This window comes from Chanodichthys erythropterus, chromosome 18, assembly GCF_024489055.1.
Source record: "Chanodichthys erythropterus isolate Z2021 chromosome 18, ASM2448905v1, whole genome shotgun sequence".
Taxonomy (NCBI): domain Eukaryota; kingdom Metazoa; phylum Chordata; class Actinopteri; order Cypriniformes; family Xenocyprididae; genus Chanodichthys; species Chanodichthys erythropterus.
The window spans coordinates 30,608,950-30,635,159 of NC_090238.1; the positions used below are offsets into that span (position 1 = coordinate 30,608,950).

Genomic DNA, 26,210 nt, shown 5'->3' on the forward strand with positions numbered 1-26,210 from the left:
TAAATCCAGACACACAAGGGGAGAAAGCATATGGCAACTTCCTGACCAACCAGTTTTTTACAGGTAAATATTATCCTTTTTGATCAACTGAACAATGCTGGACAAGCCTTAATATAGTTGTAACTTTTTTAGTTTTATGTTTTGTCACTTATACTTGAGTATCTGGGACCTTTTTGTGTTTGTAGTTTGTATTTAGAGAAAGGCTTCTCAGAGTGAAAAATGCCTCCTCCTCATGAACGCCATGACTACACAACTGATAATGTGGGTTCTCCAACTAATCCAATGGCGTTCCTGGGTCAGGACTATCAGAAGCTGCTCCACAAATCTCTCAGTAGAAATGAGCTGTACATTGATGAGTTGTTCCCTCCAAACAACAGCTCTATTGGCACCCTGGATAAAGAAGCTGATTTGGACTACAATAACATTGTGTGGAAGAGGCCATCGGTATGTAAAAAATATTCATTAAAAATAATACATTATATTTCTCTCTCTTCATATCCATGGTCCAATTAAGAATCATTGAAAGCTTCTACATCCTGTTAATTTAAATACTAAGATGTTATCATGGTGACTTGTATCTGCTGAGACATGTACGATTTTGTATGCATGTATGTCTAAACATCTCTATGTATATACTTCATATTTGTAAATGCTTAACATGCACTCTATAATTATGCAGTGTCTAGAAATAGGTTAATAAGGTAGGAACAGATTAAGCAAAATAAATAAATAAAGCATTAAGGATACTTTGATCATTCTGTCTAAACAGGAATTAGTGTCACCTCGTAAACCTTTCTTCACTGTTGATGGAATTTCAAGGTTTGACTACAAACAAGGGTCCAAATTAGGTAAGTTTGGGTTTATTTGAATATATAGTATGGCTGAGGCTCTTAGTGTTCCTTAACTTAATTTCTAAGCAGTCACACATCATCTAAAATGAACAATGTGATAAAAATGCATAAATAATCTGTAACAAAGTTCATAGTTGAACTTAATTTTTTAAATGAAAATTATCCCATAATTTACCCTCAAGCCATCCTAAGTGTATATGACTTTCTTTCAGCCGAACACAGTCAAAGTTACAGTGGGTACGGAAAGTATTCAGACCCCCTTTAATTTTTTCACTCTTTGTTATATTGCAGTCATTTGCTAAAATCATCATAAAAGTTCATTTTTTTCCTCATCAATGTACACACAACACCCCATATTGACAGAAAACGTCTCAGGTTACGTATGTAACCATGGTTCCCTGAGAACAGGGAACAAGACTCTGCGATGACTGCGCTATGGGGAACGTCCTCCGTGACCCGTGCTCGAAATGCCAAAAATCACCACACTCCAATCCTATTGGCCGGCGACAGCCTATCACGTCAAACGGCGCGAACCGTGACGTATAAAGGGAGCGCCTGGGGAAACAGCCGACATCTTCTTGTCTTTGAGCGACTGTAGCAGGCATCCCGCAGCATAGCATGAAAGCGCAGAGTCTCGTTCCCTGTTCTCAGGGAACCATGGTTACATACGTAACCTGAGACGTTCCCTTTCGAAAGGGAACTCCACTCTGCGCTGACTGCGCTATGGGGAACGATATACCCACGCCGCCATGCTAGAGGAGAATGCCAGTCCAAAAAGACCCCTGACCCAGGGGAGCACAAACCAGCCTGGGGGCCGCTCTAACGGGAGACTTCATAGAAGTCTTCACATGGTCCTAAGTATTCAGACCCTTTGCTCAGTATTTAGTAGAAGCACCCTTTTGATCTAATACAGGCATGAGTCTTTTTGGGAAAGATGCAACAAGTTTTTCACACCTGGATTTGGGGATCCTCTGCCATTCCTCCTTGCAGATCCTCTCCAGTTCTGTCAGGTTGGATGGTAAATGTTGGTGGACAGCCATTTTTAGGTCTCTCCAGAGATGCTCAATTGGGTTTAAGTCAGGGCTCTGGCTGGGCCAGTCAAGAACAGTCACGGAGTTGTTGTGAAGCCACTCCTTCGTTATTTTAGCTGTGTGCTTAGGGTCATTGTCTTCTTGGAAGGTAAACCTTCGGCCCAGTTTGAGGTCCTGAGCACTTTAGAGAAGATTTTCGTCCAGGATATCCCTTTACTTGGCCGCATTCATCTTTCCCTCGATTGCAGCTGGTCGTCCTGTCCCTGCAGCTGAAAAACACCCTCACAGCATGATGCTGCCACCACCATACTTCACTGTTGGGACTGTATTGGACAGGTGATGAGCAGTGCCTGGTTTTCTCCACACATACCGCTTAGAATTAAGGCCAAAAAGTTCTATCTTGGTCTCATCAGACCAGAGAATCTCATTTCTCACCATCTTGGAGTCCTCCATGCAGGCTTTCATGTGTCTTGCACTGAGGAGGGGCTTCCGTCGGGTCACTCTGCCATAAAGCCCTGACTGGTGGAGGGCTGCAGTGATGGTTGACTTTCTACAACTTTCTCCCATCTCCCGACTGCATCTATGGAGCTCAGCCACAGTGATCTTTGGGTTCTTCTTTACCTCTCTCACCAAGGCTCTTCTCCCACAATAGCTCAGTTTGGCCGGATGGCCAGCTCTAGAAAGGGTTCTGGTCGTCCCAAACATCTTCCATTTAAGGATTATGGAGGCCGCTGTGCTCTTAGGAACCTTAAGTGCAGCAGAAATATTTTTGTAACCTTGGCCAGATCTGTGCCTTTCCACAATTCTGTCTCTGAGCTCTTCAGGCAGTTCCTTTGACCTCATGATTCTCATTTGCTCTGACATGCACTGTGAGCTGTAAGGTCTTACATAGACAGGTGTGTGGCTTTCCTAATCAAGTCCAGTCAGTAATCAAACACAGCTGGACTCAAATGAAGCTGTAGAACCATCTCAAGGATGATCAAAAGAAAATGAAAGCACCTGAGTTAAATATATGAGTGTCACAGAAAAGGGTCTGAATACTTAGGAGCATGTGATATTTCAGTTTTTCTTTTTTAATAAATCTTCAAAAATGTCAACAATTATGTTTTTCTGTCAATATGGGGTTCTGTTTATACATTAATGAGGGAAAAAATTAACTTAAATGATTTTAGCAAATGGCTGCAATATAACAAAGAGTGAAAAATTTAAAGGGGTCTGAATACTTTCCGTACCCACTGTATATTAAATAATATCCTGGCTCTTCCCAGCTTTGTAATGGCATTGAATAGTGTTTTAGTGAGTTTTTGAGGCAAAAAGTGCATCCATCCATCATAAATGTAATCCAAGTAAATGCATTCTGAAGTGAAGCGATTGGTTTCTTTAAGAAAAATATATTTAAAACTTTATGAAAATTTGTGTTCATGCATTTACAAGAGAGTCTAGTTCTGGTGGAAGGGTGATTTGGCTTGACCTGATATAGCTCCTCTTCTCTTATATCAAAATCCTCTGACATTTTTCTTTAAAACTTCTCATTTTAGACTTCTGATTCATGACCTCCATTTTGTTTGGCTCTATCCTCTGTGCATTCAGTTCTCACCTAAGCTTATGTTACGCCTACATCATACATCCTATATCTTATGAACACGCATGAAGCCAGTGATTATAGTTTATAAAGTTTTAAATATGGATATTTTTCTCACAAAAATCCATTGCTTCACTTCAGAAGGCATTTATTAACCCACTGGAGTTGTATAGATTACTTTTATAATGGATTGATTCTCTTTTTGAAGCTTTAAAAACTCAGAGAATTTTCAATACGATTACAAAGCTTGGAAGAGCCAGGATATTATCTAATATATCTCTGATTGTGTTCAGCTGAAAGAAGAAAGTCATATACACCTAGGATGGCTTGAGGGTGAATAAATTATGGGATAAGTTTCATTTTTAGGTGAACTATTCCTTTAACACTTGTTCCATTGGTCTCGCTTCGTTCCCACAGCTCTCGGCCCCAACCTGCTCACAACATAAATATACAGTACATTGTTACATTTGTCATTTTTTGTTTCCTATATTGCATGTATACATTAGTCAAAACTCTGATTTGCAAATTCTTATTTGTGTTTAGGAAACTGTTGGTTTTTGGCTGCAATTGGGGCTTTAACCTCGACTGATGATAAGACATTGCTTTTGAAGAAAGATATCATAAACCAAGTCATTCCAGCCGATCAGTCATTCAGCAACAATTATGCAGGCATATTTCACTTCAGGGTGAGCTGAATTAGACATTTTAATGGTAATGGATCTTTTAAGAAGTGTGATTATTAGAAAAACACTCTTTTATCCCTTTATCTTTCCCCTGTGTAATTTATCTTACAGTTCTGGCGGTTTGGGAAATGGATTGATGTTGTCGTTGATGATCTACTTCCAACAGTCGATGGCGATCTCATTTTTGTGGGTTCAAAAACAGCTAATGAGTTTTGGCCTACCTTACTGGAGAAGGCTTATGCAAAGTAGGTGGCAGTAGATGCTTTGAAATAAACTTTGAAAATTGGTCAGTAAATATATTCATTAAAGGGTTAGTTCACCCCAAAAGGAAAATTCTGTCATTAATTACTCACCCTCATGTTGTTCTAAACCTGTAAGACTTTTGTTGTGTCTTCAGGACACAAATGAAGATCTTTTTGATGAAATCAGAAATTTCTGTCCCTCCATTGACATTTTTTGCAACGACCAAAAGCTTCAAAAAGTTTATAAAGAGATTGTAAAATGAATCCATATGAATTGAGCAGTTTAGTTCAAATTGCAGTCAGTGGAGGAACAGACATCTCTCAGATTTCAACAAAAATCATTTGTGTCCCATAGATGAACAAAAGTCTTAAGAGTTTGGAACGACATGAGGGTGATTAATTAATGACATAATTTTCATTTTGGGGTGAACCAACCCATTAAATCATGTCTGTGACATTTACATTGCCCCATAAAATGGTTCTGCCTTTACAGGGTGTGCGGATCTTACGGGGACCTGGATGGTGGATTCATATCTGAGGCCCTGATGGACTTCACTGGTGGGGTGCACATGGAGTTTGTGCTGAATGAAGCTCCTGCTCATCTGTGGAACATTATGAATCGTGCAGCCAAGTCACAAACACTTATGGGCTGTGGTACTTACCACGGGGTAAGACCTCACCTACAGTAATCCTGGATCTAATATATCATTAACAAATATTGTTGTAATAAACCATTATATATATATATATATATATATATATATATATATATATATATATATATATATATATATATATATATATATATATATATATATATATATATATATGCGCACTTAGGATTTATACAAGTGTTTCCAAAAGAAACATGCATATAAACTTAACCAAAAAATAAAGTAATAATAACACAGAAAAGTCCCAGAGAGGTCAGATTGTTATATTAGCACCAGTGGAATGTTGCTCAACCAATCACATTCCATGACCAGAAGTAATTGTTTAGTGTTTACCCTAAATCACATTATCACACTTCAAAAAGTACAAAAAGACAACACAAAATTAATCCATATAAATCAAACAGTTCAATTCACATGTTATAGAGACATGATCGCTCACACATGAGCTCACACATCAAATGTGGTTAGCAAATGAAGCTTAACCGTGCTTGCCTGACATGCAAGAACCGGTTTGTTGAACTACCCCTTAAAAATCTCAAACACGTGTCTTTAAAAGTATTATGAAAACTCAACTTTTATGGAAATACTTCAAGGGACTGAATAAAATTAACAAATTTTTACTTTCATAATTATATATGTGATCTACTGTGTACAGCTGTGTATAATATTGACATTATAAAAAAAAAAAAAAAAGATTGATATGTGTAATCTAGTATGTTTTTTTGATTTTAGGAGTCACGTGAAGCTGTGTCATCCAGTGGCATTGTTGGGGGTCATGCTTACACTGTGACAGGGGTTTGCAAGGTAAGAACACAGAAACTCTTTGTCTAGTTCCACGAATTCTAAATCCCCAAACCATTTCCATCTTCTTGATTATGTGTGAAAATATACTTTTGTACTTTTTTGTCCTTATTTATGTCTAAGCTATTAGCTGCCCTCTTAAATATTTAAATCTCACAGCATCATTCATGGTTTTGTTGAACAGGTGATGAGTAAAGGAAATCCAGTTCATCTGGTGAGAGTGTTAAACCCATGGGGAGATACAGAGTGGACTGAAGCCTGGAGTGACAAGTAAGTGTTGTTTATTTGCTTTTATGTACTGAGCAACAGCGTCAGTATTGCATCTGTATACTAACACATTATTACAAGTAGCACAATTTCCGCAATCGGATTACTTTTCCAAGTAACTAAAGTAACGCATTACTTTCAAATTTACAGCAAAATAATTAGAGCTACTTTTTAAAAGTAAAGTTACACAAGTTACTTTGTTTTCCAATTAGAAGAAATTGGTACTTACCATAAAATTCATTACTTACCAAATAACTTTTTAAATGGAAATAGTTAATTTTTAGGGAGTAATGTGGATTGTGAAGCATTACTTTTGTCCTATCACCTCACATACACATACTTGAATGTTTGTTTGTATTTGCTATATATGATATCACAGGGTTGCTGTGATGCTGGTATGGCACGCCAAATATATTTTGTGTCTATACTGCACGTAATTCTTTCAGATCATCTTTGTGGGACACAGTGAGTAAGGAGGACCTCAAGTGGCGTGAAAATCTTGACAATGGGGAGTTCTGGTTAGTATTGATCATGTTGTAATATATGACACCATAATATCCAATGTATGAATCACATATTGGGTATGATTTACTCAGGCTCAGTGTATTGCAGGATGTCAATGGAAGATTTCACCAGAAACTTTGAAAGCCTGGATATCTGCTGTCTCTGTCCTGATTTTCTGGATAGATCCTCTGGATGTCACTGGAAATCACAACGCAATTTTGGCAAATGGATTGCTGGGACTACAGCTGGAGGTTCCATGGACAATAAAGGTACATGTGTATAATATAAATAGTTATTTATCTAGTGATATACTATATGCTATTAACAAAACATTATGTGTAAATGTTGGTTTTAGTAATGAGACATTTTTTTCTCACACACTTTATGGACTTTGTGCAACTTTACACAAAGTGCCCTGACATTCTGTCTTTGTACAGATAAAGTTGTATTTCAGTCGTAGCTGATATTTCATACTTATTGAGCATAAACTACAATTAATTTCCACATACAAAGTGTGCAGATGATTATTGTAAGGTAGTTTAAAGTTATAGGGAAGAAGGAGGTGGGAACCGGCGAATGTTTAACAATAACTTTAATCATAAATAAACAACAAAATGAAAGTAAAAACACAAAACAGCAGCATAAAGTCCAGGCCTTGTCCTCTCTCATCCTTCATTGTCGTCACTCCTCCTTTTATACTGCCGGAGCTCCTGCGTGAAACTCGAGGGCTCATTAGCACTCGCGTCACTGGCCTTGTTCCGTTCCCACGGCTCTCAGCCCCGCACTGCCTGCCAGAATTATTTTTATACATCCCTGAACATGTGGATTTGATTTATAAAAAGACCTGTGCACAAGCTTAACTATTTTGCTGTGTTGTAGGTACTTTCTGGAAAAACCCTCAGTTTCGTGTGAGGATTGAGGAGCTTAGTGAGGACTGTACTCATGAGGAGGGTGCCGAAAACGTACTGGTGTCTCTCATGCAGAACCACGAGAAGAGAAACAGAAGTAGCCAAGAAAACTACAAGATTGGTTTCTATATTTTTAAGGTAAGTATTGACAGATGTAGTTCTGCATGTACCTAGGGCAGAGTTGTAACACTTTTTTAAAAAATATCTGTTTGTTTTTATTTTTACTATTTTAATTTTTCATTGCAATTCCTTTAACATGAAACCATTTTATTTAATAGGAATTTACAATATGTTTCAGTCTCTGGATAATTGTGGTCATGATCATGATTTTAACCCTGTAGCTATTTGTATATATATATTTAGAAACTGAATGTAATAAATATAGATTGGGTGTTTAGATTATTTTTTTTAATATACAGATAAGATTTCTTTTACAGATACAGATACTAATAATATTTGACATATATATATATATATATATACAGTATTGATTCATTATTGCATTCTTCTTTAGATGAGAGGTGAGAGTGGGAAGTTCTCAGCTGAGTTCTTCAATGACAAAACACCTGTTGTAGTGAAGTCTTTCGAATATTTGAGAGAGGTGATGGAATTTTTCTGGCTGGAGCCAGGAGAGTATCTGATTGTACCATGTACGGAGAATCCTGGTGAAACGGCCTCCTTCGTCCTGTCTATTTTTTCAAAGCACGAGACACACTTTGAGTAAGTTGTGGTGGAGTCAAAAGATTGTTAATTTTTAAAATGAAAAAAGACTATCCAGGGCCACAAACACATATGCTCAAATATTCTGTTTAAGGCTTGTTTGTGTGAATAACAACCATCAAATAAATGAATAAAATACAACTTTGATGTGCATTACATTACAGTATAAAATGTTTGGTATACAAAGTTAATTTTATGTATTCAGTGATTCATATCCTGGGGTTTGTCTGTTAGCTTCTGTCATCTAAAGGTCTTTTTCCATCAGATACATTGAAGAGACTGAGGAGAATTAAGACGATCCCTGATGAAAGTGAATCTACACACAAAATGACTTCTTCGAGAAATAAGTCAGCTTATGCTTAATCACTTTTTTCTTTGTTGATTAATGCTCATTTCAGAGTGAGTATCTAGTTTTATTTTTTTTTATCTTTTTTTTTTTTTATCAAAAAAAACCAAAACAAATCAGTTTGTATTATCTCTATGTGTGATCACTGTTAACAGCACATGCATTCTAATGAATTCTCTGATTGGTGATTGATTTACTGTGTAGTTATATACTTTTTCCCCAGAAACTGATTTGTTAGTGGTGTACTATTACTTGCATTTTAATAAATATATACAATTTTTGTCATTTTATTTGTTTGTATTTAGCCTATCTATTTAAACATTTCTAACAAATACCAATAATACCATAACATTATCATCAGACAAAGTCATATATTGATGCCTAAGGATATGTTTAGATTTATTCGCTCTTAGAGGTTTTGCAGAGAAAAGAAAGAATATGGACAAACTAATGAAATTGGCACTGTCGAAACTTTGCGCATCTCTCAGATTAAGAGCTCAGATTAAGACTAAAACTGTATCTTAAATATATAACGCAAACTAAATTTATTCTTCGTAAAGTCAGTAAGGTTAAACTGTGCTCTTCATCTCACAGTTAAGTTCACTCACTTAACAGGCACATTTTACTATACATTCAGTAATAACATGTCCACCAAATGGCATTAACAGTCCATTTAAATTATCATCAGACATAAAGCTTCTAGAAACAAATTGCTAAGTTATGAAAAAAAAAACACAAAAAAAAAAAAAACTAGCAGTATAGATTAGTTGTCTAGAATATATATATATATATATATATATATATATATATATATATATATATATATATATATATAATATATATATATATATATATATATATATATATATATATATAGGCTATATATATATATAAATATTGTGGTTCCCCTGGACCTGTGGAACCCAGGAATTTGACCTATACCAATCCAATGGCTCTGTTTCAATAACTGTCTACTGACTGTTTTTATGGACACAGCTAGTATTTCACCTGCATCATCAAGTTCCTCCTCATTTGGGCTGAAGCTACAACATAATGCAGAACAGTGGTCTTCTCCATTACATCATTTTCTTATGATGTGTGGCTATATGCATGCATTATGCTTGAAAAAGATTACATTGTAATGTGACATGCATCATCTCAAAGACAGAAGGATTTTTTTTTTTTTTTTATTTGTTTGCTAAATGTTTTGTTTTATATCTGTTTCATTTTATTTATTTATTTTTTTCATTTATTCTGTGTAAATTATTAAGCACCCCTTCTCCAGAACATGATAAAAATTTGTGTTTTTGATTTGTATTACATTTTAAAGTTTTGAAGCGCTGACCTTTTAGTGACGTCATTACGTAATCACCATTAAAATTAGCCCCGTGCTGCGCCCCGTGAGTGCGCTTCTGTTTCAGTCAGAGCGTCCCGAGCATAGACGGTCCCGAGCCCGAGAGAGACAGGTATGTTTTACCGAGCTGTTCACGAGAGTAAAGAAATGAGTCATATAAAGTGAACGGTGCAGTCAATATTCGTTTTAATGCTAGATTGTTAACATGCACGTGTTTTATTGACGTTAGTTTTATGGATATTCGGAGTTTTAATAACGAGCTGTGTATTTTTTGTTTAGCCTTGTCGCATCATGCCAATTTAGATTCTTACATTTTTGAGGCAAGTGGAGTTTGAAACTCCAAAAACAACAACAACGTCTAATGTCACAAATTTGTCACCTTTTGGTGAAATTAAAATATTTAAAACTTTTATGTGATTTATGCAGAACCGACAGGTTTTGACAGGGGTGATGTAAAAGTTTTACAAAAGATTAATTTGTCAACATAAGAAAGACCGATATTGACTATAATACTTTAAGCATGGCCCTATAGGGTGAGGCCCTCTTCATCTTTTAAACTACGCATTTTTTTTTTATCTCACTCAGCACTTAATATTTCTGTCAGTATTAACGTAATCTACTATTCCCTTCTTATGGAGACATGTTTTGGCAATATTGTGTAATGAAAATTAAAAACAAAAAAACAACAACAAAAAACATTACAAAAATTTTGAACACTAATTTTGCATCAAGATGTTACCAGTCACTGCCCAAAACTGAGTTTGGCCAGAGTTGCTCCCCTAATAGCCCTACATTTTTATTTCTTATATGAAAATGCCTTTTGCTCAGCTGATCACATTTGAGCATAGCAATGTGAGTACAGGAGTTTAGTGCACCGTCAGGGATTCTGCATCTCACTGCATTTTTTTCTGAAGGACTACAGTACAGAGAACAGACTAATGCTTTGGAATATTGACAGTACAGGCATTAATAACATAAATGATTTTGCTTTTCTGGAAATAACAGGCCACAAAACCTCAAGTCTTATCTATTCTGTTTGCTCCTTTTTAAAGGTGCCGTAGAACATGTTTTCAAAAGATGTAATATAAGTCTAAGGTGTCCCCTGAATGTTTCTGTGTAGTTTCAGCTCAAAAATACCTCATAGATTTTTTTTTTAATTCATTTTTTTAACTGCCTATTTTGAGGCATCATTAAATATGCGCCGATTCAGGCTGCGGCCCCTTTAAATTCTTGTGCTCCCCGCCCCCGAGCCTTAAACAGCAAAGTTCACACAACTAATATAACCCTCAAAATGGATCTTTACAAAGTGTTCGTCATGCAGCATTTAGAATTTAAACATTTAGAAAGACAATTTACAAATATCACTAAAAATATCATGGATTATTGCTCCATCTGCCATTTTTCGCTGTTGTCTTTGCTTGCTTACCTAGTCTGATTATTCAGCTGTGCACATCCAGACGTTAATACTGCCTGCCCTTATGTAATGCCTTGAACATGAGCTGGCATATGCAAATATTGCGGGCGTACATATTAATGATCCCGACTGTTACGTAACAGTCAGCGTTATGTTGAGATTCGCTACAAAAGTTATTCGTTTATGAGGATACTTGCCAAGTTGGGCATTTTGATATAACTTTGTGTATGTTTGTCTGCAAGTGCAAGAAGACACAAAATAGAACTCAAATAGATACTGTATGACAATTCCGTCAACTGTACCAAGTGTCTTGGTGTACTGATGACCAAGGGTCAGTCCTGTCGAGCCCTGTATAGTAAAGTATATTATAGTAATATTGATGATACATCCATGTTTATGGCAGTAAAAGCATTTCCAAAACCTTTTTAGACTTCGGTCTGGCTGCCTTTGACTATGAAGGATGGGGGAAGGACTACCACCAGAGACCTCAGCAGTGTTTATCTTTGCAGCCGTACCACGGCAACTTTAATTGTATCACTTGCTCACTCTATTTTAAGAAATAGCTCCTTATCTTCATCTGTAAACATGCAAAGTGGATTCTCAGCTGCACCCTCTCTTAAGACCCATTGGAGACAAGAGGGAATGGATTAAAAAGCAGTAGGTTGACTTTGATTCAGACTCTTTCAGATTGCTTTCAGTCACAGTCTCAGTTTTACAGACTCACCCACAGAACTGGAAGACTATATGCCAGGAACAAGAGTGCTTGTAATTAATTCTCGTGGGAAATAATCTTTTCAGGACAGTGGCCCTGTATTCCAAGTCTGTTGGCCTTTTTGTCTCTCAGCTCAGTGGATTATTCAAAGCCAGCAACCTTGACCTGACATAAAGGATCAGGTATACTTCATTGTCTTCTTTTCGAGCTTGCAAAAAGTTCCTTTCAAAGTATACTCCATTATGAATGAAGATTTCTTTCGAGTGTTCAGTCAACTCGGACATGCTGTTTTCTGCGTGGAAACAAAAAACCAGCTGCATGTGGACGGTGTGTACAGGCATCAGTGGACTGTCATGATGACATAAACTGCTTCACATGTACTCTTCAAGTTTGGACTTAAGTACATGTCGATGGCATGCCTGAATATCAGTAATTTCACTAAGCGAACAGTAAGAATAGTTTATTTCTGTCCAGTTGATTGCTGGTGTTACGTCCCCCTGGCGTCTAGAGGATATGGAGACGTAACATGAGAAAAGATTAACTATTAAAAATGCTGTTAAAAGAATGGACTCATTTATTAAGGAGATGTGATGTGTGTAGTGAAGAAACAGGCAGAGAAAAACTAAATTTGTAGTTGCTTTTAGTAAGGGAAAATAATTCAATGTAACAAAATACCCAATGATACAATAAGCAGTGAACCAAACATACATCCAAAACAAACAAAGACCTATTTACAAATTATATACAAAAGTAAAATAAACGATAACAAAGCGAGGGACGAGAGCGGTGCTAAAACAAAGAAATCAATGAAACAAAACAAGTTAACTAAACCCCAACAAATTCTAAACTAATCAAAAGAAAGCAAGGAAAATAACATCTTCAGTGTAGAACACCGCTATCTACACTAACTAACAAACATAAATACATAAATTGGCACCCGCTCCTAAACTAGTGTGTTTAAACAACTTTACTCTACGTGCTGCGAGGTGTAGGTCACGTGACATACTAACCTGGTCCCATCACCATGTATCGAAGAAGGACCTGAACAAACTCTGGTAAATCGAGAGTCGAGTCACGCCATAATCACAGTATCAATGGTAAAGCATGATAAGCAAAGTTTCAAATGAAGAAAACACACAAACAAATCAAACTAAACAAGAGCAAAAATACAACAGCAAACGCAGGAGAGCAAACAAAAACAAAGCAAGTGCTTCTCCCACGCTCGTGTCACATCCGGGTCTTTATACGCGCCCACTAGCATCTGATTGGTTCTCAGGATGTCACGAGACTCCAATGACTGGCAGCGACGTCATCCAATTACGGGATCTGTAACAAGTGAGAGTGAAGGAGAGAGAGAGAGAGAGAGAGAGAAAACGCTACGGGACGTAACACCCCCACCCTTAAAAAAAACAAACATACACATGTTTGTTAGAACCAACCTAGACCAGTAGGTACTCTTCCTTAGACCCGAGACAGAGCATCTGCCACGATGTTATCTGTACCTTTCTTGTACCGGATCTCAAGATTGTAGTTCCGTTTTTGACGTCTCCTGTCTGGTGTACGCAATACATAATCTGTCTCTCCTCTCTTCTCCAAGATCTCATAAGGCCCTGAAAACCGTGCAGTTAATGCGGACCCCGGAACAGGAAGTAGAACCAGCACCTGATCGCCAACTGCAAAAGATCTGTTGACAGCAGATTTATCATACCACATTTTCATCTTACCTTGAGCTTTAGCCAACGTCTCACGAGCCAGCGTACATGATTTCTGAAGTTGATCATGGAATCTGCTAACATAGTCCTCAATGCCTAACATCCTCTCTTTTAGGACTTTCAATGGTCCTCTAACAGTATGGCCAAAGACCAGCTCTGATGGGCTGAACTTGAGGGACTCCTGCACTGTTTCACGGATTGAAAATAAAAGCAAGGGAACACCTTTGTCCCACTCAGAACCTGTCTCGAGGCAGTATTTCCTAAGCATTGCCTTTAGGGTCTGATGGAACCTTTCCAAGGACCCCTGACTTTCTGGGTGATAGGCACTGGCTATGCGATGTGTAATATTGAGTGACTTAAAAACTTGAGCACACAACTTAGATAGAAAATTAGTCCCCTGATCAGTCTGGACAATTCTTGGTAAACCAAAAGTAGTAAAGAACTTTGTTAAAACTTTAACAACTGCTTGAGATGTAATTTTGCATAGTGGAATTGCTTCCGGGTATCTGGTAGCTGAACACATAATAGTCAATAAAAACTAATGATGCTCCGATTGATCGGCCACCGATCATGATCGGCCGATATTGGCTAAAAATAGCTTGATCGGCGAACCCCAAAACCCCAAAAGCTTTTTCACACGTGCATGCACGGCGCACAGGTACACAACAGCAGAGCGGAGCTTGTCATGAGTTCTCCCGTCTGGAAGTTTTTCAAATTGTCCGATAAAGGCGTAAAGTTAGCCGTTTGCAATGTAGTGCAGTGTAAACGAGGCTTCACACACAGTCGGCTGGGGATGGGGATGTTGTTGGCTTCGGCTGGTTTAGTTTCTCATACTCTGCATATTCAGTTGTATGGCGTGTTCTAAGGTGCCTAATCATGTTAGTGGTGTTAAAATGACGTTGCTTGCTTCCACCTCGAGGGATTTCATCACGACATACATTGCAAACGGCTAACTTTACGTCTTTATTTTGTATTTGAGCTGCGCGTCTTGGACGCGGCATCCGTCAACAATAGGCGAGGCGCTTATCTTTAGCGAAGCGGCGCGGCTGGTGTAAACACGAGCATTGACTAGAGTGGCCGCGTATCAGCTCCGGTAGCTGCACCGCACACGCGTGCAGTGTAAACGAGGCTTGAGTGATGCATTTAAACGACGTGAAACATACAGCAAGTATAGTACGAAGATATCACGTTCAGAATTATGGACTTCATTTGGTTGGTAACTATCTGCTTGGCCTCCTTGTTTCTCTGCTTTGTTATTTAGGAAGGATGGCACTGGCATACAGTAGCTTACATTATTTTATTTTTTGGATCTGATATAGTTGGTTCCTTAACTATATCAGATCCAAAACTAAGTTTTTTTTCTCAATACAGTTAATTTAGAGTTAGTTTCTTTTCTACAAATGGTGCAAACTCTGATAGATTGTAGATAAAAGATTCCCATTCCCCTGCCATTCTGTGATCGGCAGTAATCGGCAATCGGCAGATCATGATCTTGGTGATCGGTAATCGGTGATCGGCCCCAAAAATGCTGATCGGAGCATCTCTAATAAAAACTGATTACCAGATTTGGTCTTTGGCAAAGGACCAACGCAATCCACAATCACATGTTCAAAAGGTTCGCCTATGACGGGAATTGGGATTAAAGGGGCTGGTGGAATCACCTGGTTTGGCTTCCCAGCATACTGACAAACATGACAAGTCTTGCAGTATTTTACAACGTCACGTTTCAAACCGTACCAAAAGAAATGCTGTGTCCGGAGAGCAGATGATCGTGCGCCAATGACAGTACCTGTTGACGAAAAATGTAAGGAACCACCACCTGATAAACAACGTTCCACTCATCCTCGACAGCACTATTTTTATGCCACTTCCGCATCAGCAGTCCATCTCTCACTAAAAATGAGACATTGTTAAGTGCAGGTTTCTCAGCCAGTTTAAAACATTTTACAAGTGAAATATCATTCTTCTGAGCTTCGATTAGTTTTTCACGAGTTACCGTAAATATTAATGGGTCGCTTACTACAACCTCATTCCCCTGATCACTGCCATCATCTGCAAGACTTCCCTCAGCCTCTTGATCTGCACAGCTAGCTTAACCACCTCATACTTAAGACTGTCTTCTAAAGACAGGGTTGAATAAACCTCTAAAGCTTTCCCAGCTAATTTACATTGCAACAACAATGACCATACCTCTTTTGGCCAACCCAAAGAAGTTGCGATTCTTTCGAAAGCGTTAAAATTGCTATCCACTTCCGCTTCACGAGAAACTTGGCACTAAGGCAATATGTTTGCCAACATCAAAAGTGGCTGAAGTCGAATTAGCTGAATTGTCACTTACCGATGAAGAGTTCTGCGAAACAGAGGAAACCGCAGCAGCCTTCGCCGCCTCGATGTCCAACTATCGAAGCTTAACCTCCTTATCGGCTTCAATTTCGAGCTTGCGCACCTGTAGACGCAGATCTAATTCTGCTTGGCGGGATTGTGCGCTTTCTCGAGCTTCCATACGGAGCCGTTCAATCCGCACTCTCAACTGCACCTCCCCTGTTGACCTGGGAGAGACTGGTGAAAAAGGTTCAAAAGGTGGAAGAGTTGCCCCAACGGTAGCCTCCGCCTCCGCTGTGACTAACTCGCCCTCACCTTCACCTACCTTCCCAGCATTTTGCTCCACGCCCGCAAGATCTGCCCCTCGGTCTACCACCGGCAAGCTTAACACTCCAGAGTCAATTAAACAGTCAATCAATTCAGCTTTAATTTTCTTTTTTAAAGTTTGCTTTGGAATCGCAATTTGGAAGTGGCTAGCTATAATTAACAACTCATCTTTTCTGCACTTCTCAATCACCTCTAATGAGGGACTACTAACAAAGCTCTGCAAGTTAAACGCCATCAAAACTCATCAACATATGCCACAAGACTAAATTTGCTCAACCTGCATTCACACAAAATTCTGCCTGTAACCACACACATCTTATTCCTTAACAAAGGAGACAGCATCGCTTTGGGACGAGCCCCCAATTATGTTACGTTCCCCTTGGCGTCTAGAGGATATGGAGACGTAACATGAGAAAAGATTAACTATTAAAAATGCTGTTAAAAGAATGGACTCATTTATTAAGGAGATGTGATGTGTGTAGTGAAGAAACAGGCAGAGAAAAACTAAATTTGTAGTTGCTTTTAGTAAGGGAAAATAATTCAATGTAACAAAATACCCAATGATACAATAAGCAGTGAACCAAACATACATCCAAAACAAACAAATACCTATTTACAAATTATATACAAAAGTAAAATAAACGATAACAAAGCGAGGGACGAGAGCGGTGCTAAAACAAAGAAATCAATAAAACAAAACAAGTTAACTAAACCCCAACAAATTCTAAACTAATCAAAAGAAAGCAAGGAAAATAACATCTTCAGTGTAGAACACCGCTATCTACACTAACTAACAAACATAAATACATAAATTGGCACCCGCTCCTAAACTAGTGTGTTTAAACAACTTTACGTGCTGCGAGGTGTAGGTCACGTGACATACTAACCTGGTCCCATCACCATGTATCGAAGAAGGACCTGAACAAACTCTGGTAAATCGAGAGTCGAGTCACGCCATAATCACAGTATCAATGGTAAAGCATGATAAGCAAAGTTTCAAATGAAGAAAACACACAATAAACAAATCAAACTAAACAAGAGCAAAAATACAACAGCAAACGCAGGAGAGCAAACAAAAACAAAGCAAGCGCTTCTCCCACGCTCGTGTCACATCCGGGTCTTTATACGCGCCCACTAGCATCCGATTGGTTCTCAGGATTTCACGAGACTCCAATGACTGGCAGCGACGTCATCCAATTACGGGATCTGTAACAAGTGAGAGTGAAGGAGAGAGAGAGAGAGAGAGAGAGAGAGAGAGAGAGAGAAAAACGCTACGGGACGTAACAGCTGGCAAGAAAATGTAACCCTGCTCTCTATAAGAGTAGTGTTAATGATGTTGCTGAGCAGGCTGCAAGCATTTTAGTAGCTTTGATATAAAGTACAACCAGCAATCATTCGATCTAATGGACAAAATAAGCTTGCGCAATTTACATATGAATTCGCACTGAAATGACGGCGAAACATACAGAGAGCATCAGCATTCATTTCTGCGCTGACAGCCACAAGACCACGCCGAACACTGAGTGTGTGTGTTAGAAATCAAAAATGTTGAGAGAACATTATGATTGGTATGTTTTTCATCTTCAAACCAGACTTGGGTCTTCAGCCGACAAAGTTTAAATCCCATCTGGTGTTTGCCATAATGTTTACGCTTTAAGTCAGTAAGCAGAGAGTAGGCGGTCTTCTGTGACTGTTCAAACTTATTCGACTACATGAGCGTCTACACTATGAAAACAATGTGGTAAAATGAGCTTTCGACTACCTCTAGAAGTGGTTGAAAGTGGACAAGTTGTTAGACCCTGTTTACACCTAAATTTAGCTTTGTCCGCTTGTGATCAAATTAACCAAAACACATCTTAATACTATGTGTAAACATGGCCTAAGTGTACATGCACTACCGTTCAAAAGTTTAGGGTTGGTGAGATTTTATTGTATGTTTTTTATACATTACTATAAAGATGCTGTCAGAGAAAACCCAGTGAATGTCACATGGTGATTGTAAAGAGGGGAGAACAATGTTGCGGATTTGATTCCTCAGGTATGTGAAGGATGCAATCAATAAATCTCATATGGAAATTGACTGAGATATCCGATTGGATTAGGTGCCATTAAGTTGGCGATCAGCCAGGTTTGTTCTTTCCTCTTCCAATGTAAGGCAGCGAGAAGTTATGTAAAAAAAACAATTGGCAGAAAGTGATTGTGAATGGGGGTTCAAAAAAAGACAAGCCTTTGGCCAACTGTGGAGCAGATGCCTTGCTTCTCTTTGTAAAGTGTCACCAGTGCATCATTGGTAGCTGTTAAATAGATTTTTTTGGCCAGTGCCATGCCCATCAATGTGACATGAATTTTAATAGCGGTGCTGCATCAGAGAGGGAAAACACAAGGGCTTGCAAAAGAGGTGCTTTGTCATGCGGCAAAAACTTTTGCTGCAGTGCACTTTGGCATAGACATCTGCTAATGTCTAGAATTTCAGGCAGTTCTAGTTTTGGGTTTTCTTTCAGAAATCCAATTTATTCCTTTTTTTGGCAGAGGCTAGATGCTTAGTGTATATAGCAAGAACATTATTTTCTTTTACATTTAGTGTAAATAGTGTTATTAAGGAAGGAAGGATTTATATAGCTCTTTTATTATGTACTGTTGAACACAATTTACAATTATATCAGGGGTCTCTCCTCACCCACCACTAGTGTGCAGCATCCACGTGGATGATGCAACGGCAACCACGGTGCAACAGCGCCAGTGCGCTCTCCTCACACCAGCTATAGGTGGAGCCGAGTACATTCACTTTGAAAGGGCACTTTAGTTTAATTTGACTGCGTATAGCAGGGGTGGCGAACATCGGTCCTGGAGAGCCACAGTCCTGCAGAGTTTTGCTTCAACCCTAATCAAACACATCCAAACAAGCTAATCAAGGTCTAAAGGGTTACTAGGAAGCTACAGGCAGGTGAGTTGTTATCAGGGTTGGAGCTAAACTCTGGAGGACTGTGGCTCTCCAGGACTGGCCACCCCTGGTCCTGGTGTATAGTAAAAGAACATAGCCTTGTGCACTGATGTTGATACACAAGCACAATGCTAATAAACATTACTGATACTTTTGTGACTATACATAATTGAGGTGGTGCACACTGTACAAACTGTGTTTGTATTTGTTTGTCATGCAGCAAAAGTATTCTGAGTGAAAAATGCCTCCTCCTGATGATGGGTGCCACCACAACCCAAATGAAGATGATGAAAATTCTCCTACCAGTCCTTTGAACTTCCTGGATCAGAACTACCAGGAGCTCCACCAGAACTGTCTCGCTGAAAACACACTATACAGCGATGAGTTGTTCCCTCCAGACAACAGCTCTATTGGCTTGTTTGATGATGAGTTGCCTGAGGTGGATTTGTCCCAAGTTGTGTGGAAGCGGCCATCCGTATGTAAACCATACAGAATACTCTCTCTATAAATATTTTATATCTTCTTCTATAATGGCTTTTACAGCTTTGGTCAAAATTACAACAAATCTCTTATTTTGGAAAATTTTATTTGTCCATGTTCTGGTATTGAACTGCACTTAATTTTCTCTCATCAGGAACTGGTTTCAGACCCTAAATTAATTGTAGATGACGTGTCCAGGTTTGACTACGCACAGGGGAGTGTATTAGGTAAGTTTGAGTTATTCACATACTGGTATCATATGCTATGTCTACTATACAATGTTTCCTGGGCCATTATTGTCAAAGACTATAGAATAACACAAAACGTGTCGCTCGTATTGTTTTGAAAGGGAGAAAGTGTAACACCCAATATGGCGGAATAAGTCCCGCCTTCTAAATAAGAGCCAATCGGCAACTGGTAAAGTCATCGCGTCACTGCAGCGGTCGTTAGAAGCACTGGTTTCTATAGAAACAGTCAGACACGTGCCTCCGAAATGAGGCACAAGAGACGTGCATTTAGGTCTGCGCATGCGCATTAGATTGGTCCAGCATAAAAATACAGGTTTGTTTGTCATGATTCAAGCGTTTGGAAAACAAATTATGAGACAGTTGTTGTCAGATTTCATTGGTGATTTCAAATATGAAAGTTAATCGAAAGCTTGGCAAACGGCTTTGGAGCTGCATGATGCCCGAGAGGCGTTTCAAAGATGGCCGCCGAGTGAAATTAATTGACTTAAAGGGACTTTGTTATTGTTCTCCACACAATATCAACTCACATCAACTCAAACTGGCATTATGCACAATATGGTGTGAAATGACACATCATAATATACACAATATATGACATTTTTTATATATTTCAGATATGTGACTATTTTTTCAATTTATGTAGGAAACTGTTGGTTTTTGGCTGCAATTGGGGCTCTAACTTTTGAGAAGGATATCATGAAACAGATCATGCCAGCTGAACAATCATTCACCAAGGATTATGCCGGGATATTTCACTTCAGGGTGACTATACCTGTTCAGTAATTCATTATTTATTTGAGCACATGAAAGTCATATTTCCCCCTTTTTGCATTTGTTTCTATTTTATTTTCCACTGTTTGTAATATATCTTACAGTTTTGGCGATTTGGGAAATGGATTGATGTTGTTATTGATGACCAACTTCCAACTATTGATGACGAACTACTTTTTGTGTGTTCAAAAACATCTAATGAATTTTGGCCTGCCTTACTGGAAAAAGCATATGCAAAGTGGGTACCATTCTGTCTGGTTCATTATCTATCAACAACTGAATTATTGATTTGTTTTGCATGCCAGCCTTCACTGATTTGATGTTTTACATTATGTTTTACAAATGTTTTACATTATGCTGAGTAGTGAATTCAAATAAACTGTCTTTACAGGGTGTGTGGTTCCTATGCTGACTTGAACGCTGGTTTCATATCTGAGGCCCTGATGGACTTCACTGGTGGGACGCATATGTATTATGAACTGAATACAGCTCCTGCTGATTTGTGGAAAATCATGGAATGTGCATTTATGTCAAAAACACTTATGGGTTGTGGCTCTAATACAGTGGTAAGAAATTAATATTTCATGCAGTATTTCATAGTTTTGTTAATTTTTGAGTTTTTTAAATTTGAGTCCTCTCTCCTATTCTATTGCTTCCTGTCTCGACTGTACCACCTAATAAAGGGAAAAGCAGGCTGTATTTGTGATGACTCAGTTGAAGATCAGATATAATTTTATGACTAATATATGCAAAAGTCCAGGTAAAATCAGAGGGTTCATATACTTTTCCTTGCAACTGATTAATTATACTCATTATATAATAAAGTAAAAAAAGAAAAAAAGAAAAAAAAGAAGCAATATTGGTGAATCACTAAGTATATATATTATGATTTTAAAACAGCTTAAAGAATTAGACGTTCATAGTATTAATATGAAATAATTATTTCATTAATTATATATTGTGCATGATCAGCTTTGTACTATTATGTAATGTTTGTGTATGTGTGTGTGTGTAACAATAGACAACACCTAAAGAAAACGAGCTACTTCATGGCATAGTTGCAGAACATGCTTACACTGTGACAGGAGTTTTTGAGGTGAGACTGCCAAACCATCTGGCCATTTCAGACTGTCTCAGAGTTTTGATAAGGAAATATTTCCCACTGGAATTAAGATTCAGAAACATTTTGAACAAAATTATACTTTGTTGCTTCTTGCACGTGTCACAACACTTTCAAAGTAAAATTTCCAGTGAGTGTCGCTGAAAGCATGCTCATTTTTATCTGAATCTGGCAACGTTTTATTACACTGGTTATTGTATGTATTGCAGTAGTTTAGAAATTAAATGTCCGGTGAGTGGTGCTAAAAGGTTAATACTCTTATCACGTTTGAAAATAATATACCTCTTACAATAAACCCTTAAATGACAAATCTTAAACTTAAACTTAAATCTTAAACTTAGCAATGACAAAAGTAAATGAGTTAAAATCCTTTTGCTGAAACAATCATGCCATTTTAGTTTGCTTTACAAGTCTTTGAGCTGTGAGTGAACTGTGTGAAAATTAATCAACTATAGTGTTTTTTTCAGCTGTTTTTCTCCTAATTTAATCAATTTAATACTCTTTTACTTTTAATATATCATTTTAAACTAACATTGATTCCTGGCTTTGTACAACAGGTAACAAGTGATGAAAATCCAGTTCATCTGGTGAGATTGTTAAACCCATGGGGTGAAGAAGAGTGGCGAGGAGACTGGAGTGATGGGTAAGAGCTGTAACAACAGTTACGCTGCATTCACACGGGGCGTCAGCGTCAACGCTTGACGGAGGGCGTGTCTGAAGCTTGTGCTGACGCAACCGTTATAGTGATTACAGCCAATCACATTACTTTCCGGTGTTGCATGAACGCAGTTGGCTGCGACTGCTCTAGGGTATTTGCATAGGGCGATCTGATTGGATGACGCCTGCGTTGGCGCTTGAAAAGTTGAGAAATCTTCAACTACTGCCGCTTGCAACGCGAGTGAAGCGACGCGACGGAACCCACAATTCAGTTCGGCAACTCATGACGTCACCCATTCAAAGTAAACGAGAAGCGTTAACGCCGGCGCCCCGTGTGAATGCAGCCTTACAGTAACAGCTTCAATTAGTCCACAAACTTGGCAGAAAGTTGTACATTGCTTGTAAATGTCATCACATGGGCATATCACCTCACATACTGAAAGTTCTTTTCTTTGTATTTGCTACATGATATCACATAGCACCCATGTTTGGTTATAAATTTTACAGATCACCTTTGTGGGACACAGTTTGTGAGGAGGTCCGCAAAATTTGCCATGAAGTTTTAAATAACGGGGAGTTCTGGTAAGCATGACCTTGTTGGGTACACCCACCCTGACACACTTTTTGGAAGATGACAAGGGTTTTTTGAGAAGAGTTAATGCCCATTAACTCTTATGGTCTGGGACCCCTGTCAGCTCCCCCTCAATTGAAAAACTGCAAATGACTTGTTTGTATATGTAATATGTTGCATTTTGGCTGATTAACTTAGAAACTTTTTTTTTTAACTGCAGGATGTCAATGGAAGACTTTACCACAATTTTTGAAAGCATAGATATCTGCTGTCTCTGTCCTGATTTTCTGGATGGTTCCTCCGAATGTCATTGGACCTCAAAACGGTATTTTGGCAGATGGAATGCTGGGACTACCGCAGGTGGTAACATAATTAAGACAGGTATTATTATTATTATTATTATATGCATATATATATACTCACCGGCCACTTTATTATGTATACCCATTCAACTGCTTTTTCAACGCAAAAATCTAATCAGCCAATCACATGGCAGCAACTCAATGCATTTAGGCATGTAGACATGTTCAGGACGATCTGCTGAAGATCAAACTGAGCATTAGAATGTGAAAGAAAGTTGATTTAAGTGACTTTGAATGTAGGATGGTTGTTGGTACCAGACGGGCTGGTCTAAGTATTTCAGAAAATGCTGATCTGCTGGGATTTTCATGCACAACCCTCTGTAGAGTTTACAGAGAATGGTCAGAAGAAGACAAAATATCCATTGAGTGGCAGCTCTGTGGGCGAAAATGCCTTGTTGATGCCAGAGGTCAGAGGAGAATGGTTGGAGCTGATAGAAAGACAACAGTAACTCAAATAACCACTCGTTACAACCAAGGTCTGCAGAAGAGCATCTCTTAACGCATTACACATCAAAACTACAGCAGCAGAAGACACACCGGCTGCCACTCCTGTCAGCTAAGAACAGGGAAATCTTCTGATGGCTACTTCCAGCAGGATGACGTGCCATGTCACAAAGCTCAAATCATCTCAAACTAGTTTCTTGAAAATGACAATGAGTTCACTACACTCAAATAGCCTCCACAGTCACCAGATCTCAATCCAATAGAGCATCTTTGGGATGTGGTGGAATGGAGATTTGCATCATTGATGCGCAGCCGACAAATCTGCAGCAACTGCGTGATGCTATCATGTCAATATGGACCAAAATCTCTGAGGTATGTTTCCAGCCTTGTTGAATCTATGCCATGAAAAATTAGGGCAGTTTTGAAGACAAAAGTGGGTCCAAATCGGTACTAGCAAGGTGTACCTAATAAAGTGTCTTATTTGCACATAAAGCCCTAGCATATCAATCAATTCCAGCATGGCAAGTGGGCCGTATATAGATAAGGTGTGTAAGTAAGACAGATACAACTTAAAATAATGCATAAAGAATGAAATAATGCACAAACCTTCTTTTAATGTGTTATAGAGACCTTCTGGACAAACCCTCAGTTTCGGGTGACAATTGATGAGCTTAATGAGGCATGTGCTAGTGGGCAGCGCCCTGAAAACATACTGGTGTCCCTCATGCAGAACCATGAGAAGAGAAACAGAAATAGCCAAAATAATTATTCTATTGGCTTCTATGTCTTTGAGGTCAGTATTGGCAAATAAATTGATGCATATTTATGTAATTTTTGCATTTAGCGGATGCTTTTATCCAAAGTGACTTAAAATTGAGGAATGTGAGCAATATGTCACAGAGCAATTAATATCCATAATGTACAATTATGAAAAAAGCTAGAACACGATTTGGGAGCTAGAAAGAGGATTTTGTCTGCGCCTTGGTTTAAGATTGTGGAGCGCTTGTGGAAGAAGTGTAATAGTCTCTGCACTTTCAATGACGTGTAGTTTGTGTTTTATGCATCAACTGCAATATCCCTGTCATAATTGCTGTTTTTCCTTTTTTCCCCATGTACTTTTGCAGATACCATTAGAGGCAAGTGAAAAATTAATACAATTATACTCATATGGTCCCTTTTATGAAGAGATTCTGTTTATATACACATTTTATCATCTAAGGACACATTTTATTATTCTCTTTTAGATGAGAAGTCAGAGCGGGAGGTTTTCATTGGAGTTCTTCGTTGACAGAGAGCCTGTGGCACAAACTGATTTAGTATGGTTGAGAGAGGTGATGAAATTCTTCAGGCTGGAGCCAGGAGAGTACCTGATTGTACCGTGCACAGAGAATCCTGGTGAAGCTGCCTCCTTCGTCTTGTCTGTTTTCTCAAAGAATGAGACACACTTTGAGTAAGTTTAAAGCATTGCCCTGGTCCCTAAATACTCTGTTTGAGGCATATGTATAAGTTCTTCTCTTTCCAACAGACATATTCAGGAGACTTCTGAGTAGAATGGAGACATTTCTTGATGAGGGTGAGGTAAACCCTTTATTGTCTGCTGTCTTTATTATTTGTCATATGAATGGGTATCAATATGCTCTGCTTTTACTTTTTGTGCTTAAATTTTCCTGTCAACTGGTAATTCAGGAAAAAACAAAACAAAATTTGTATTAGTTTCTATTAATTATTATATTCCACCTAAGAGATGGTGGAATATAATATAATGTTTTAAAACCTTTTAACTCTTTTTCAATTGTAAAGTAAATGTGTCATCTGTTGGGTGGGTGATGTACTAACAGTAGTAATGTTTTTTTAACTGGTCTGTATTCAGGATTGATCAGTTATGTTAGCATACATTATTAGATTCTATATCGGGAAATAAGAAATATTGTAATCCTGTCAAAATAAGACTTGAAATGAAACGCTGTAAAAATAGATTAATGAAAGTGTGGCATGATATCAGCAAATGTTATATGTATGTAATAATTATTATTTGTATTAATTCCAAATAATATACTGCTGCAGAATGGGATAATATGTAATGTATAATTGCATGGAAAAGCTCCCATATATTTTCTTAATATTGTTCTTCAAAGAAACCGGATAGCCGCAATAAAAATCAGTAAA

General features: G+C 38.2%; 2 protein-coding genes across 2 annotated transcripts; both read left to right on the forward strand.

Moving 5' to 3' along the window:
* Positions 1-219: 219 nt before the first annotated feature.
* On the forward strand, positions 220-8,556 carry LOC137006288 (calpain-1 catalytic subunit-like). Its single transcript, XM_067366921.1, has 12 exons — positions 220-444; positions 770-848; positions 4,008-4,150; positions 4,259-4,392; positions 4,883-5,057; positions 5,799-5,867; positions 6,049-6,134; positions 6,578-6,649; positions 6,744-6,904; positions 7,515-7,700; positions 8,065-8,263; positions 8,529-8,556. The coding sequence occupies exons 1-12, from the start codon at positions 220-222 to the stop codon at positions 8,554-8,556; spliced, it is 1,557 nt and encodes a 518-aa protein (XP_067223022.1).
* A 1,453-nt stretch (positions 8,557-10,009) lies between these two features.
* Positions 10,010-26,210, forward strand: LOC137006154 (calpain-1 catalytic subunit-like). The gene is made up of 14 exons (XM_067366688.1): positions 10,010-10,075; positions 19,612-19,866; positions 20,026-20,098; positions 20,763-20,881; positions 20,995-21,128; positions 21,282-21,456; positions 21,912-21,986; positions 22,568-22,653; positions 23,175-23,249; positions 23,459-23,619; positions 24,671-24,837; positions 25,169-25,180; positions 25,289-25,494; positions 25,570-26,210. Exons 2-14 carry the CDS (start codon positions 19,633-19,635, stop codon positions 25,592-25,594), a joined length of 1,542 nt encoding a protein of 513 aa, XP_067222789.1. The 5' UTR covers positions 10,010-10,075; positions 19,612-19,632; the 3' UTR covers positions 25,595-26,210.

Excerpts from the sequence above, each read along its gene's own strand:
- LOC137006288 (XM_067366921.1), top strand. The coding sequence starts at position 220 with ATGCCTCCTCCTCATGAACGCCATGACTACACAACTGATAATGTGGGT. Across the intron at positions 4,151-4,258 it reads CAGGCATATTTCACTTCAGG|TTCTGGCGGTTTGGGAAATG; the intron begins GTGAGCTGAATT and ends TTTATCTTACAG. Across the intron at positions 6,650-6,743 it reads CTTGACAATGGGGAGTTCTG|GATGTCAATGGAAGATTTCA; the intron begins GTTAGTATTGAT and ends AGTGTATTGCAG.
- LOC137006154 (XM_067366688.1), top strand. The coding sequence starts at position 19,633 with ATGCCTCCTCCTGATGATGGGTGCCACCACAACCCAAATGAAGATGAT. Across the intron at positions 19,867-20,025 it reads TTGTGTGGAAGCGGCCATCC|GAACTGGTTTCAGACCCTAA; the intron begins GTATGTAAACCA and ends TTCTCTCATCAG. Across the intron at positions 23,620-24,670 it reads TGGTAACATAATTAAGACAG|AGACCTTCTGGACAAACCCT; the intron begins GTATTATTATTA and ends AATGTGTTATAG.